Source organism: Ictalurus punctatus, chromosome 8 (assembly GCF_001660625.3).
Source record: "Ictalurus punctatus breed USDA103 chromosome 8, Coco_2.0, whole genome shotgun sequence".
Lineage (NCBI taxonomy): Eukaryota > Metazoa > Chordata > Actinopteri > Siluriformes > Ictaluridae > Ictalurus > Ictalurus punctatus.
Genome location: NC_030423.2, coordinates 18087392 through 18099694, shown reverse-complemented (window position 1 = coordinate 18099694; position 12303 = coordinate 18087392). Strand labels below are relative to the sequence as shown.

Sequence of the window (12303 nt, the reverse complement as noted above, 5' to 3'; positions counted from 1 at the left end):
TGTATTTTTTCTAATATTTATAATATGCTAAATCTACTTAGTCCTAGGATTTTTAGCCAGTCTTCACAAAATTGGTGTAAGCCTTTCCAATATTTATCAGAAAACATTTGACATTTGTGAACAATATGGCAGCCATACGTCCATCAATTTTAAGGAGGGAGAGCCTGATTTACTCAAGTACAAAACAAAAGGCAAGATTCTGAGGTCATATGCAAAGTGTTTGGCGCGACCATACTTGGGGGAGAGGCTAAAGTCGGATTACAGTTTCTCAGGAACTGTAAATCTGATCAACTGAAATTTGGTATGCTGCTGATGATCTAATTACTAAAAAACATGGCCGCCATTAGCCAATTAGCTTTTAGCAGGCATTTGATAGCGTTAACATTTCATTATCACGAAACATGATAACTATGTTAATCTGTTGTACTTTTTTTTGTTTTTAAAATTTGGCAAGAACTGGGCACTATAGGAAGTGAATTGTGAAGTTTGATGGCACCCCGCAGATCACCGCTTGCAGCCATATTCTGCTTTAATACATTTTAATACATTAATTAACAACAAAAAAGTGTTAATTATTCAGGCTTGCAGTTCTATGTACCTGCTATTTAGAAGCAAACTAAACATCTTGGCGTCAAATAACGGGAAAAAAATACAACGCAATATTGGGATGTAAATAAAATTAATCAATAATTATCAAGCGCTTTTAATCTTATCCATGTTTATTATACAGGCTAATAACTTTATTATGACGTATGTAAAACAGGAAGCGGCTTTTTTGACAACCAATAGTGATCGAGCTCTGAAACATTTAAAACGTCAAAGAAATGGGTAGAGTAAAAGAAAGGGGGTTAACTAAAATCGGCCTAAAGAAAATATAACATTATATAAGTGACAAGTGAAGAAATACGCTTGTGAAATTATTGTTACTAATATTATGTCATATAAGTGAAATGTTAAACACGTCGTTTTAAATAAAGAAATATTAAAATTGAGAGCAGGAACTCCCTCCCCCTTTTATTCTTTAGTTGGTATATTCCGGTGCCGGAATGACTCGTTGCTGCAGGACGACTGGGTTGGTTCTTTGTTGTCTTCAGCTGAATTTGTTTTTCATAGAGGAAAAAATATTTTAACGGATGATTATCGTTCTCTGATCATTTTTAATAACGGTATGTATGTTTTAATTTACGAATGGGTCACATATTGTGTTATTAAGTACAACTTGACCATGATATTTGAAGCGAGATAGCTAGCTAACCACTGACATCCATTCATAAAGCTAGCATGCTAGCTGGCTAAGTGTCTGTGTTAGCAAATTCAGCTAAAATAAAGATATCTCTAATAGATTTGACCATTCTGTTAGCCTGATATAGACATGGGGAAAAAAATAAGTTGTATTTTTGACATTTTGTAACGAGTAGCTAGTTATATTGGCTTAGTAATGAGATATTTGGCATTGGTTAATACATGGAATTTAAAGAAGGGAAGTCAAGCTGAAGAGTAAGATGGCCTGTTTGTCGCATTCTTCGATTAAATTTGGAATATTTCTTTTTCTGGATGTTGGCTAGCTATCTCAATTGTCATGTATTAAATAAATGTAAATATCTTGTTTATAGTTAGCAAGTTAATGGCACCTGCTAAAGAGAATAGACTGGTTAGAAACATTCTCCATGATCTAACTAGCTAGCACTAGTAATACCAGTTTAAAGATAAATAAATATGAATGTTGGTTTATCACTAAGTCCCCGTAAAGATGGATGAAAGAAGTTACGGATCTTTGCCTCATGTGCCCTCGGATTATGTTCAGCACTGGTGAGTTTCCCCGCTTTGTCATCAAATGGCGCCAGGATTGAATTTTCATTTGTTGCCATCTGCGTTTTATAAGCATGCTGATGGAGCACTGTGCAGATACTACTCTTACCTTGAATGTTACTAACCAGCCTATGAAAAGGGCAAATATTAATTCACTTTATCTGTAACGTTACTAATTTGAAAATAACCGGTTTTGCTGTCTTCTTGACTGTTTGTGTGTCTTTGATAAAGCACCCAAAAAATATAAACATTATCAGTGTTGCCAACACTTTTCTGAGGAAAATATATATATTTTTAAAAAGGTGCTAGAAGTTAGAAGACCACAGACTAATTTGTATATTGATTTATTCATCCTGGTCATTGCCATATCCACTTACAAAGAGGAGAATTTTTACTCACAACATAATTAAAATCGAATACAGGGTGTGTTTTTTTTTTTTTTTTCTTCCCAGAATAGATTAGATTCTAATTCTTATAGAAAGATCATCTTTGGTCATGGCACCACAAACCATGTATTTACCAAATGCTGCAATTTCTATCAGTAATGCAAACAATAAGAAGCAGTGACTGAGTAGTCTTGAAAGGTGACTAGTCAGGATTAAAGTACTTTTATTAGCTACTCTCTCCAAGAAGAGTCTAAAATAGGAACAGTTTGGAACAATGGTCAGTGATTGGTCGTTGGGAACAACGGTGATTGGTCATTGGGTGCAAAAGTGATCTGTGACTGGTCATTTGGAGCAAACGCGATCTGTGACTGGTCATTGGGAGCAAACGCGATCTATGATCACTGATTGATCACAAGTGAAGCAAAATCAGGCTTTACATGTATGACATTTATGGTGTTTAGCAGACTTGCTTATCCAGAGCGAATTATAGAAACTGTGCTTTGAAGTCTCTATCAATAAATACATCCTGATACTGGTTCACAAAGTCAGGAACTATCAGTCTATAAACACTGTTTTGGAGATAGCATAATCGTAACACACAAGACTTACTTACTGACTGACTGACTGACTACAAAGTGCTAATTACGTACTTCGTGAAGTGGTTGGTCTTGGACATCTATGGGAAATTCATTCCACCAAGTAGGTGCCGGAACAGAGAAATCCCTTGATGCATGCCTTCCTTGTGTTCCACACTAATGGTGAGACAAGCCAACCTGCTCTCTCAACTCATTTATCAGCGGCTGTGGTGTGAGTTGGACATCTGTATCGAATCCAGGATTAACTTGCTCAAAAAGTCTGTAGATTTGTCGCTGTGCCTTTTTTAAATTAAAGTGGTCTAAAATGTCACCAGATCTAGCGACAAAGTCTGTAAGTTGGCAACACTGAACAGTACATTGTGTCTTTATGCCTAAATTAAGTTTAAAAATAATGTTTATACAAACTGTTTTATATGTTCAGTTTATATGATCTACAAACACAACTTTTATTATTATTATTTTTATTATTATTATTTAACTTTTAATTTTTATTTGCATTTGTCTAGGGTTCAGTCAGCACAGCAGCATCTCCAAGCCCTCCACGCACAGTATTCTCATATGGCTAACAGAAATGTTGCCCACTTCATGGAAGGACATGGGGAAGAACCTGGAATGATGGAAATGCCTGCCCAGGAGCCGCCTGCTGCACCGCCAGAGCCCGGGGCTCCCCAGAAAGGTACACTCAACGATTTCACCAATACACGGAGTGTGTTTATATAAAATATCTTGACTGCATTTACACCACAGTGCTGTTGAATTCTTGATTCTGGTGTTGATTAATTTTCTGTAACAGCAGCTCTGTCCGTTCCGCCTGTAATTCAGTTCACAGACTTCTACTAATCCATTTGTTCTAATACATTTTATAGTAACAATCTGCACAGGGACATATACTCATCATAAGAAACAACATAAGTGGATGCTCAACATAAGAAACAGATTAACAAACCATGTTGGTTACTTAACAGATAAAACTGTACAAATCTTGATATAGTGAAGTTTTCTGTAAGGAGACATATATTTTACACTTATGGAAGGAGTCTCCAGTGTCAGAGCTTTGTAATAGTTCGAGGTAAAGCCATTTCTTTTGATTTTCATTCCCGGGAAAGTCTTCAGGACGAAGGGCTTTGCACTTTCTCTGCAAAATTGATATGCCACAAATATATACATTATATATTTTTTCATCTTGGCGAGACTGATGAAAGAACAGCTGTTTATAGCTGCTGTTATGAAAGCAATTTCACAAGTGTTCCACAAAATTACATGTAACTTTAAATGGATATAATGTTTGACATTCTTTTAATAAATAACAATTGTAGTCATTGTGAAATTGCTGTGGTATAAGTGGTCATAAATCGGTTCAAGGAGTACTGTTATTGGAAAACAATCAACTTCTGAGTGATGGTAGGTCAACTATATACACTGCTTGTTTTGAGAGACTTTCCTTGTTTGAACATAAAGCTCCCACTAAAGGGAAGAGGGGCAGACCGGCAAGCAAAGAGCCCAAAGCTAAACCAGGCCCCAAGCCTAAGAAGGCCAAGGCAGTCAAAGCGGGACAACAAGCTGAAGGGACACAGGAGAAGATTGACGAGTCCTTTAAGAAAGTTAAAAGGAAAATCGATCGCTTCAAGGGCATGTCCGAGGAGGAGGTCCTGAAAAAGACCCTGCCAGACATCCTTACATACAACCTGGACTATGTAATTGTAAGTAAATGTGTGTGTATGAGACCTGAATGTAGTGAAATCGGTTGGAACTAAACCAAGCTTTAACAGTGCATTCAGTGTAGTTGGGTGGTTTTGTTTGATCTTTTTGTCTTGTTTTTTTCTCCATAAAGATTGGAATCAATCCAGGTCTGATGGCTGCCTACATTGGAAGATGGTTCCCTGGACCTGGGAACCACTTTTGTAAGTTTCATGGAGTATTAATTAATACTCCATGAAATCTTTAATTATTTTGGTCAATAGATTTTTTTTATTTATGTAGGTATGTTGTTATGTAGTTGATATTCATTGCTCATTCATCATTTTGTTGATCTGCTCTTCTGCTTTCCTCAAGGGAAGTGCCTTTTCCTGTCTGGATTTACTGAACAGCTGCTGAACCACATGCATGATGAGACTCTCCCTGAGAAATACGGCATTGGCTTCACTAACATGGTGGCAAGAGCAACACCGGGAAGCAAAGATCTCTCAAGGTATGACTGCTGCTTGAGTGTGATTGCACACAATTAACACAATCATTATCCAACATTTTCAGCTGGGTTAATCCATGTAGCTATACGCTTAATTTGATACCCATTGTTGACTCCATCTGTACATGTGTATCCTGCTAGATCGGGTCTTTGTTAGTAGTAGAGGAGGGTCTTTGCTTGGTCTAAGAACACGTATTAAAAGCCTCATTCCAAAATGAATACCTTTTCCCCCTTTATTATTTAAGAGCAAGCATGAGTAAGGACAAATACATTCAAGCAAATGTATAGCTTACATGTTTGTGTATATAAATAAAAGAACATCACTGTTTGCCATATCCGTCAGAAACGATAGAAGCCTATTGGCTTATTAATTTCTAATAATAATATAATAAAATGGCATGAAGGGGAATAAATTTTGGCATAAAAATGATAGGAGAGGGACTGTTAAATAGGACTGGGCGATATGACGATATCTATATCTTGATAAATTATGATACGATATGCTTTTCTGAGCTCATGATATCTTTTTATTCAAAATAATAATTAACAATAACTGATTGGAAGCAGATCATGTGATGCAAAAAATTTGTGGATAATTTTTCATTCGTAATATGTGAAAGTTCTTTTCAGGTGTTACATTTTTTTTTTTTAATGTTTCTTAAAAATGTATTTATATTTAAAAAGAAATTTATTGCCAATAAACGATTGCATTATTTATATAAATTGTATTGCTGGCAGTTTGTGAGCAAAATTCTGTATTGTGATTCATATTGTGTATTGTACAAATGCTTGAGATTAGTGATATGATATACAACCCCAATTCCAAAAAAATTGGGACAGTATGGAAAATGTTAAAAAAAAAAAAAAAAAAAAAAGTCATTCAACTGAAAATTCAATTCACCCTGTGCTATATTGAAAACACATTATTTGATGCTTTACTTTGAATTAAATTTATTTTTGAAAATATTCACTTATTTCAAATCTCATGACTGCAACATACTCCTAAAAAGTTGGGACAGTTGACTATTTACAACATCACCTTTTCTTTTAATAACACTTAAGCATTTTGTCACTGAAGACACCAGTTGGTTAAGTTTAGCATGTGGAATTTTCCCCCATTCATCCATTATGCATTTCTTTAGCTGCACAATTATACGGGGCCTTTGTTGCCTTATATTGCACTTCATAATGCGTCACACATTCTCAAACGGAGAAAAGTCAGGACTGCAGGCAGGCCATGCTAGCACCTGCACTCTACCACCATGCGCTTGTAATCCAGGCAGAATATGGTTTGTTGTTATCCTGCTCTGGATGGCAGCATATGTTGCTCCAAAATATGTACATATCTTTCTGCATTAATGGTGCCCTCAAAAATATGCAGGTTACCCATGCCATGGGCACTGACACCCCCATACCATGACAGACTCTGGATTTTGGACCTGATGCTAAGAACAGCTTGGATGGTCCTTTTCCTCTTAGGCCCAGAGAACACGGCGGCTGTTTTGTCCAAAAACTATTTGAAACGTTGACCCATCGGACCACGAAACACGATTCCACTGGCCTACTGTCCATCTCAGATGAGACCGAGTCCAGAGAAGTCGGCGGCGCTCATGTCCGGATATCCATTCCAGACTTATGCCGGTTTTTAAAACTGTGACGTCTGAGGGATCAGAGATCACTTGCATTCAGAAGTGGTTTTTGGCCTTTAGGCACTAAGATTTGACCGGATTCCTTGAGTCTTTTAATTATATTGTGCACTGTAGAAGGTGAAATGCCCCAAATCCTACCGATATGTGTTTGGGGATTGTTGTTCTCAAAATGTTGGATTATTCGCTGATGCATCTGTTGGCAGATTGGCGAGCCTCGACCCATCCTTGCTCTTGAAGGACCAGGCCTTTTTTGGTGGCTCCTTATATACTATGATTAGACGATTGCCTCACCTGTTTCACATCACCTTCTTATTTCAACTTGTCACATCGCTATTGATCCTAAATTCCCCTGTCCCAACTTTTTTGGAACGTGTTGCTTACATCAATTTCAAAATAAATGTTTATCTTCGAAAAACTATGCAGTTGATTAGGTAAAACATCAAATACCTTGTCTTATGTTTTTTGTTTAAATACAAGTCAAAGTACCTTTACAAATCACTCATCTTTGTTTTGATTAGCATTTTCCATTCTGTCCCAACTTTTTTGTATTTCTGAAATATTGCCAACCGATACGGTTAAAATAATACCATGGCTCAAAGTACAAATTTTTGCTTGGTCTTCTGAGGGATCATTGTCATATTCCAAGGGACTATAGACCTGGAATTTTACATGCACTCAAGTGCATGTAAACATGTTAAAACTATTGCTTGTTATCAAATTACTTTGTAAACCGATTCATTAATTTAATTAAATTATTTAAAACCTGGTTTATTATGGTCTCTTCCAACTACGGTTTTCCTTTCTGATGCAGTAAAGAGCTTCGAGAAGGTGGCAAAATTTTAGTGGAGAAGATTAAAAAGTTCAAACCTCTCATAGCAGTTTTCAATGGGAAATGTAAGTATGTAAGGACTGTATGAATTGCTTGACAAGTATATGTCACATGGAGCAATGTCATTTCTAACATTAACGTCTTTTTGCTGAAGGTATATATGAAATGTTCTGTAGAGAGATATTTGGGAAAAAGCCCAAAACTCTGGAATTTGGCTTGCAGCCACACAGGATTCCTGACTCTGAGACGGTAGGACACTAGTAGCCATCTCTAGCCTAGAAATGTAATCAAGTCAATTTTCGTATGCTTAAGTTCATCAGTGTAAGAGTAACAGCTATACGCCTCTCTGGGTCTTTAGGCGTTGTATTTGATGCCCTCCTCAAGTGCTCGCTGTGCTCAGTTTCCTCGAGCTCAGGACAAAGTGCACTTCTACATCAAGCTCAGAGAACTCCGAGATGAACTGAAGGGAGTGGCCAAACCCAGGGAAGTAGAGGAAGTCAATTACACCTTTGATCTTGGCTTGGCTAAAGGTAAGGACACAGGTTTTAAAGGTTCTTGACACTGGAATCTTAGTGCATGTCTTCCAAAATATGTTGTATAAATATAAAGCATGTGATAGATAAAGTTATCTAGTGTTCCACAATGTAAACCTTGTTTTCTGTGTTTTCACAGAGGATGCTAAGAGAATGGCCATTAAGGAGGAGCAGTACGATCCTGGCTATGAGGCGGCGTATGGAGGGGCATATGGGGAACCTGGAAATGAGGAAGGCAATGGCCACTGTGCCTTCGCTTCTGGAGAAGCAGGTTAATAACTATTTCTGTTAAATGAAGATGGATGACTATTCATAATGAATCTACTGAACCACAGCCTTCAAGGAATGGCTAAATCTTTGTTACTAGAGTGATAGTAAATGACTCACAGTGTTGGTAACATGTAAGGTTTAAGCATAGCATTTATCATTTAAAAATTTTCCCATATTGCATTGCGATATGGGAGACACCTAAAAAGTATGGGGTTTTTTTTCTGTTTTTTCTGTCTTACTGTTGCGTAATAATTTTCTTTAAAAAAATATATTCAGATTCCGCCTCCACCCTGTGTACGCAGAGCTTGCATGTTCTCCCCGTGCTTCAGGGGTTCCTCCAAGTATTCTGGTTTCCTCCCCCAGTCCAAAGACATGCATTGTAGGCTGATTTAATTTCCAAATTGTCTGTAGTGGGTGAATGTGTGAAATTGCACGCCGCTATGGGTTGGCACCCCATCCAGGGTGTGTCCCGCCTTGTGCTCAGAGTGCCCTGGGATAGGCTTCAGGCTCCCCGTGACCCTGTGTAGTAGGGGAGTATGCAAGTATGGAATGGATAGATATTTACTGGTCTATAGGGTGGCATGGGGCTGCAGCAGGTAGCATGACAAGCTTCCTCAGTTCAATCAGTTACTCAGTGCTTCTCAATACTCAAATCGTTTCCTCGCTCCTCCATCCTCCATCTTGAAAGACCTATCAATTCTCTAATTGCACCGTATGGAGCGAGGATTGAGGAAGCTTCCAGAGGAGCCAGGAGCGAGGATACATGGGTGTATCCTGTGCGGAAGTGTTTCTTGTCGAAAAACCTGACGCACGTTTAAATTCTCCTCCTCCTTTACATCTGTCACAATCTCAAACAAAAAGTCCTTTGATAATGTGATGGAACGGCAGATTCCTGACGTGCAGTGAGGTCATCCAGCTGAGCAGTCATCACTAATTGATGTGGCTTTGAAGTGACTCTTGAGAGAGCGAGGATATTCCATTTGACTTGCTTCGATTAATTTCTCCTCACATCTCATCCTTCCCTCCTTCTCTCGCATCCGAAGGGGGTGGAGTTAAGATGCGAGGAAAGGAAATGAGGATGCGCAAATAAGATATGAGAAGCACCCATGGTCTGAGTTTCTCATGTTCTCCCAGTATTCTTTTGGGTTACCACTGGATTCTCCAGTTCCCTCCCATTGTCCTAAATTGTGTGTGTGTGTGTGTGTGTCAGTGTGTGTGTGTGTGTGTCAGTGTGTCAGTGTCAGTGTGTCAGTGTCAGTGTGTCAGTGTGTGTGTGTCAGTGTGTGTGTGTCAGTGTGTGTGTGTCAGTGTGTGTGTGTCAGTGTGTGTGTGTCAGTGTGTCATATTCAGCTCATTTTTCCTGCCTCACACCCATTGTTCAGTATAGGCTCTGGATCACCTATCACACCAATCAGGATAAAGCATATAATGAATAAATGAGTTCAACCAATACACACTTGATCATTTATGTTGTTAGCATTGTAGCATGGAACCTGTCCACTCTGGGGTTTTCGTGGTAAAATCCTGTTTTTTTTTTTCTCTCTCTCTCTGCCTGCACTGATTTTCTTGTTAGCAACGTTGGTACTTCTGGAATGCCAAAAGGCGTAGCAATGTACGGCTCATTATTGATTTCTGTCTACACTTCTAGAAGCAGCAGAGAAGCAGCCTAGGAGTCCAAATGCAGTGAGCCAGCTTCCGGATGGCCAGTGGATGACCAACTCCTTCGCTGATCAGATTCCCGAGATTGGCAGCTCATCACAAGTGCAGGCGGAGGCCGTATGAGTGGGACACTCATCTCAGTAAAGGGACTCTCCTCCTGTGTTCATCCACAGCCCTCGTGCAGTGCCTCTCACCAGCTTCTCCCAGTTCAGGAGCAATCTCAATACGTGCACTGACTTTTCTGCTTGCTGATTTGTTTGTTACATTAGGTAATAAGACCATTATGGTTGCTGTGTGCATAAGTCACTCAGCAGAACAGGATGATGAGTATGATTCGAAGCAGAAACGGCTACTTCAGCGACTCGCACAAGTCACCTGCTGCTCTCAATAACTATAAACTGTACCTCAGTTCTTCAACTGAAGACTCTTATCATGAAACACTCTTCATCTAAGAAGAGATGCGTTCAAATTCTTTTTTTTCTTTTTTTTTTGCCATGAATTTGAAGTAGACATTTTAGGAAGTAGTATATCTATGGAACTGAGCTTGTTCTTTTTTTTATATTCTGTGTCCAAAACATTTTTGCTTTTGCTTAGTGTATAAGCACTGATGCAATTGTTTGTCTCATGTGATATCAGGGACTGATACTTGATTTTGTGACAGGACAGGATGTAGTTTGATTTGGATAAATGTTTAACTTTTTTCTTGTGCAAAATATTTGCACACTTTTCTTTACCTGGAAGCCATTTACATATTGTAGGTCAGCATGGAAACAGTAAGGATTACGAATCTCCCCGTTATATTAAAAAGATAAGTGTAATAGGGCAAGTAGCATAGGTGAAATAATTAAAATATTTTTAATCAAAGCAAAGACACCACCATAATCCCTCGAGGTGTAGTTCTGAAGGATTATACTGATACAATCATGTGACTACTGGTGGTATTTATTGGTATTTGTGGAGTAGTTGTCTCCTCTGACATGAAATTACAAATTCAAGTTTCAAAGACGGTCACACCGCCTTCTCAAGTACTGTAAAACACCATTTTTATGACTCATGGTACTGTGTGAATTTTAAAGCTTTGATTTACTGTGGTTTTACCGTTTATATAAAACACTCTTGGTGCTATTTTGTTACTCTTATTGTAAACATGATTACATTTTCCCTCTATTAAAATTTTATTGCATTCAAATTCAATTCAATGTTTATTTGTATAGTGCTTTAACAACAGACATTGTCAGAAAAACAACTTTACAGAAATTTATCAATTCAGGACATAATTATAAAAAAGCCAGAGGAAAGGTTGGCAAGGAAAAACTCCCTGAAATGACCTTTTAATGAATGCTTGCTGACTTAAATTCCCCTCAATGTCTTCTACAATCATATAAACCCAACATGGGCAATCGAATAGTCACTGCTGAAAACAGAGCAATGAGCAAAACTCATTATTTTTGACCCCTATTAATCAGGGATTCACTTTAGTCTGGGGTGAAGTGTGGTTTGTAGGTTGTTGTTTTTTGTTTTTATTTGGGGGTTGCTGGACACTATACGTACACACACACAGACTGACGAGCCCACCCATTGGGGACACACAACAACGACAACGACGGTTCTGTACCGTAAACAAAAATGCTTAGTTCACCTCTCGACTCTTCAGGTTCGAGTCGTTCGTTCTTCCGGTGACCACCGCATAGGCAATGCACCATGCAGTAGCAGAAACGGGATGAAAGAACGACTCGAACCGAAAGACTGGAGACGTGAACTAATCATTTCTGTTTCTGGGGAACAGACGTGACAAATGAAAGGACTGGGATCGGGAGGTGAACTAACAGACCATAGTCTGAAGACCCAGCTAAGCTATTAATTAATCATTTCTCTTTCTCATAATTCGGCTTTAGTTGCATTATCCCATAGTTTATTTTATAGTTTATTAAGTACTGGATGTGTTGGGGAATTTAACATGTAACATTTTAATTATATTCTGCTGAAATGAACTCGAAAACATATTTGTTCATTTTGCTGAACGAGATTCAAAATGATCCGAAATTCCCATCACTTAATCTACATGCCAATAATCAATTATAGTCATAGCGCCACCTACTGGCGACAGGAAATTACATGTTTTACATTGCAATCACTCCTAACAACATACAAGTGCTAAAAAGGTTTTAAAACAAAGGAATGGCATTTCCCCTGGCAGAGCAGACCTAAAATACACTCTGGTGCGAGGGCCTGTTCATTGCTGCTAGCAGCTTTAATTGTTTTGTTTTGTTTTGTTTAACTAGTTAATCTCCTGGAAGGAGTGGAAGGAACAGTGGAAGGACAATTAACTGTTGAGTCTGGGCAACAGTACCTCCTATTGGCTATTGTTGCATTGTGGAGTATGAGAA

At 38.3% G+C, this 12303-nt stretch overlaps 1 protein-coding gene across 2 annotated transcripts; it reads left to right on the top strand.

Moving 5' to 3' along the window:
• Nucleotides 1–1023: 1023 nt before the first annotated feature.
• Nucleotides 1024–11110, top strand: tdg.1 (thymine DNA glycosylase, tandem duplicate 1). 2 transcript variants are annotated; one of them, XM_017475054.3, is made up of 11 exons: nt 1024–1166; nt 1740–1809; nt 3298–3467; nt 4250–4491; nt 4623–4692; nt 4844–4979; nt 7437–7519; nt 7609–7703; nt 7813–7984; nt 8127–8258; nt 9906–11110. In XM_017475054.3, the coding sequence occupies exons 2-11, from the start codon at nt 1751–1753 to the stop codon at nt 10037–10039; spliced, it is 1293 nt and encodes a 430-aa protein (XP_017330543.1). In that variant the 5' UTR covers nt 1024–1166; nt 1740–1750; the 3' UTR covers nt 10040–11110. The 2 variants fall into 2 exon arrangements, with proteins under 2 accessions (XP_017330543.1, XP_017330544.1); XM_017475055.3 differs by lacking the exon at nt 1740–1809 and having other exon boundaries at nt 1025–1166.
• Nucleotides 11111–12303: the final 1193 nt, after the last annotated feature.

What these genes read in the sequence shown, in the direction of transcription:
- tdg.1 (XM_017475054.3), top strand. Translation starts at nt 1,751, where the DNA reads ATGGATGAAAGAAGTTACGGATCTTTGCCTCATGTGCCCTCGGATTAT. An exon ending in ACAACCTGGACTATGTAATT is followed by an intron (nt 4,492 to 4,622) that starts GTAAGTAAATGT and finishes TTCTCCATAAAG; the next exon opens with ATTGGAATCAATCCAGGTCT. An exon ending in GGATTCCTGACTCTGAGACG is followed by an intron (nt 7,704 to 7,812) that starts GTAGGACACTAG and finishes CTGGGTCTTTAG; the next exon opens with GCGTTGTATTTGATGCCCTC.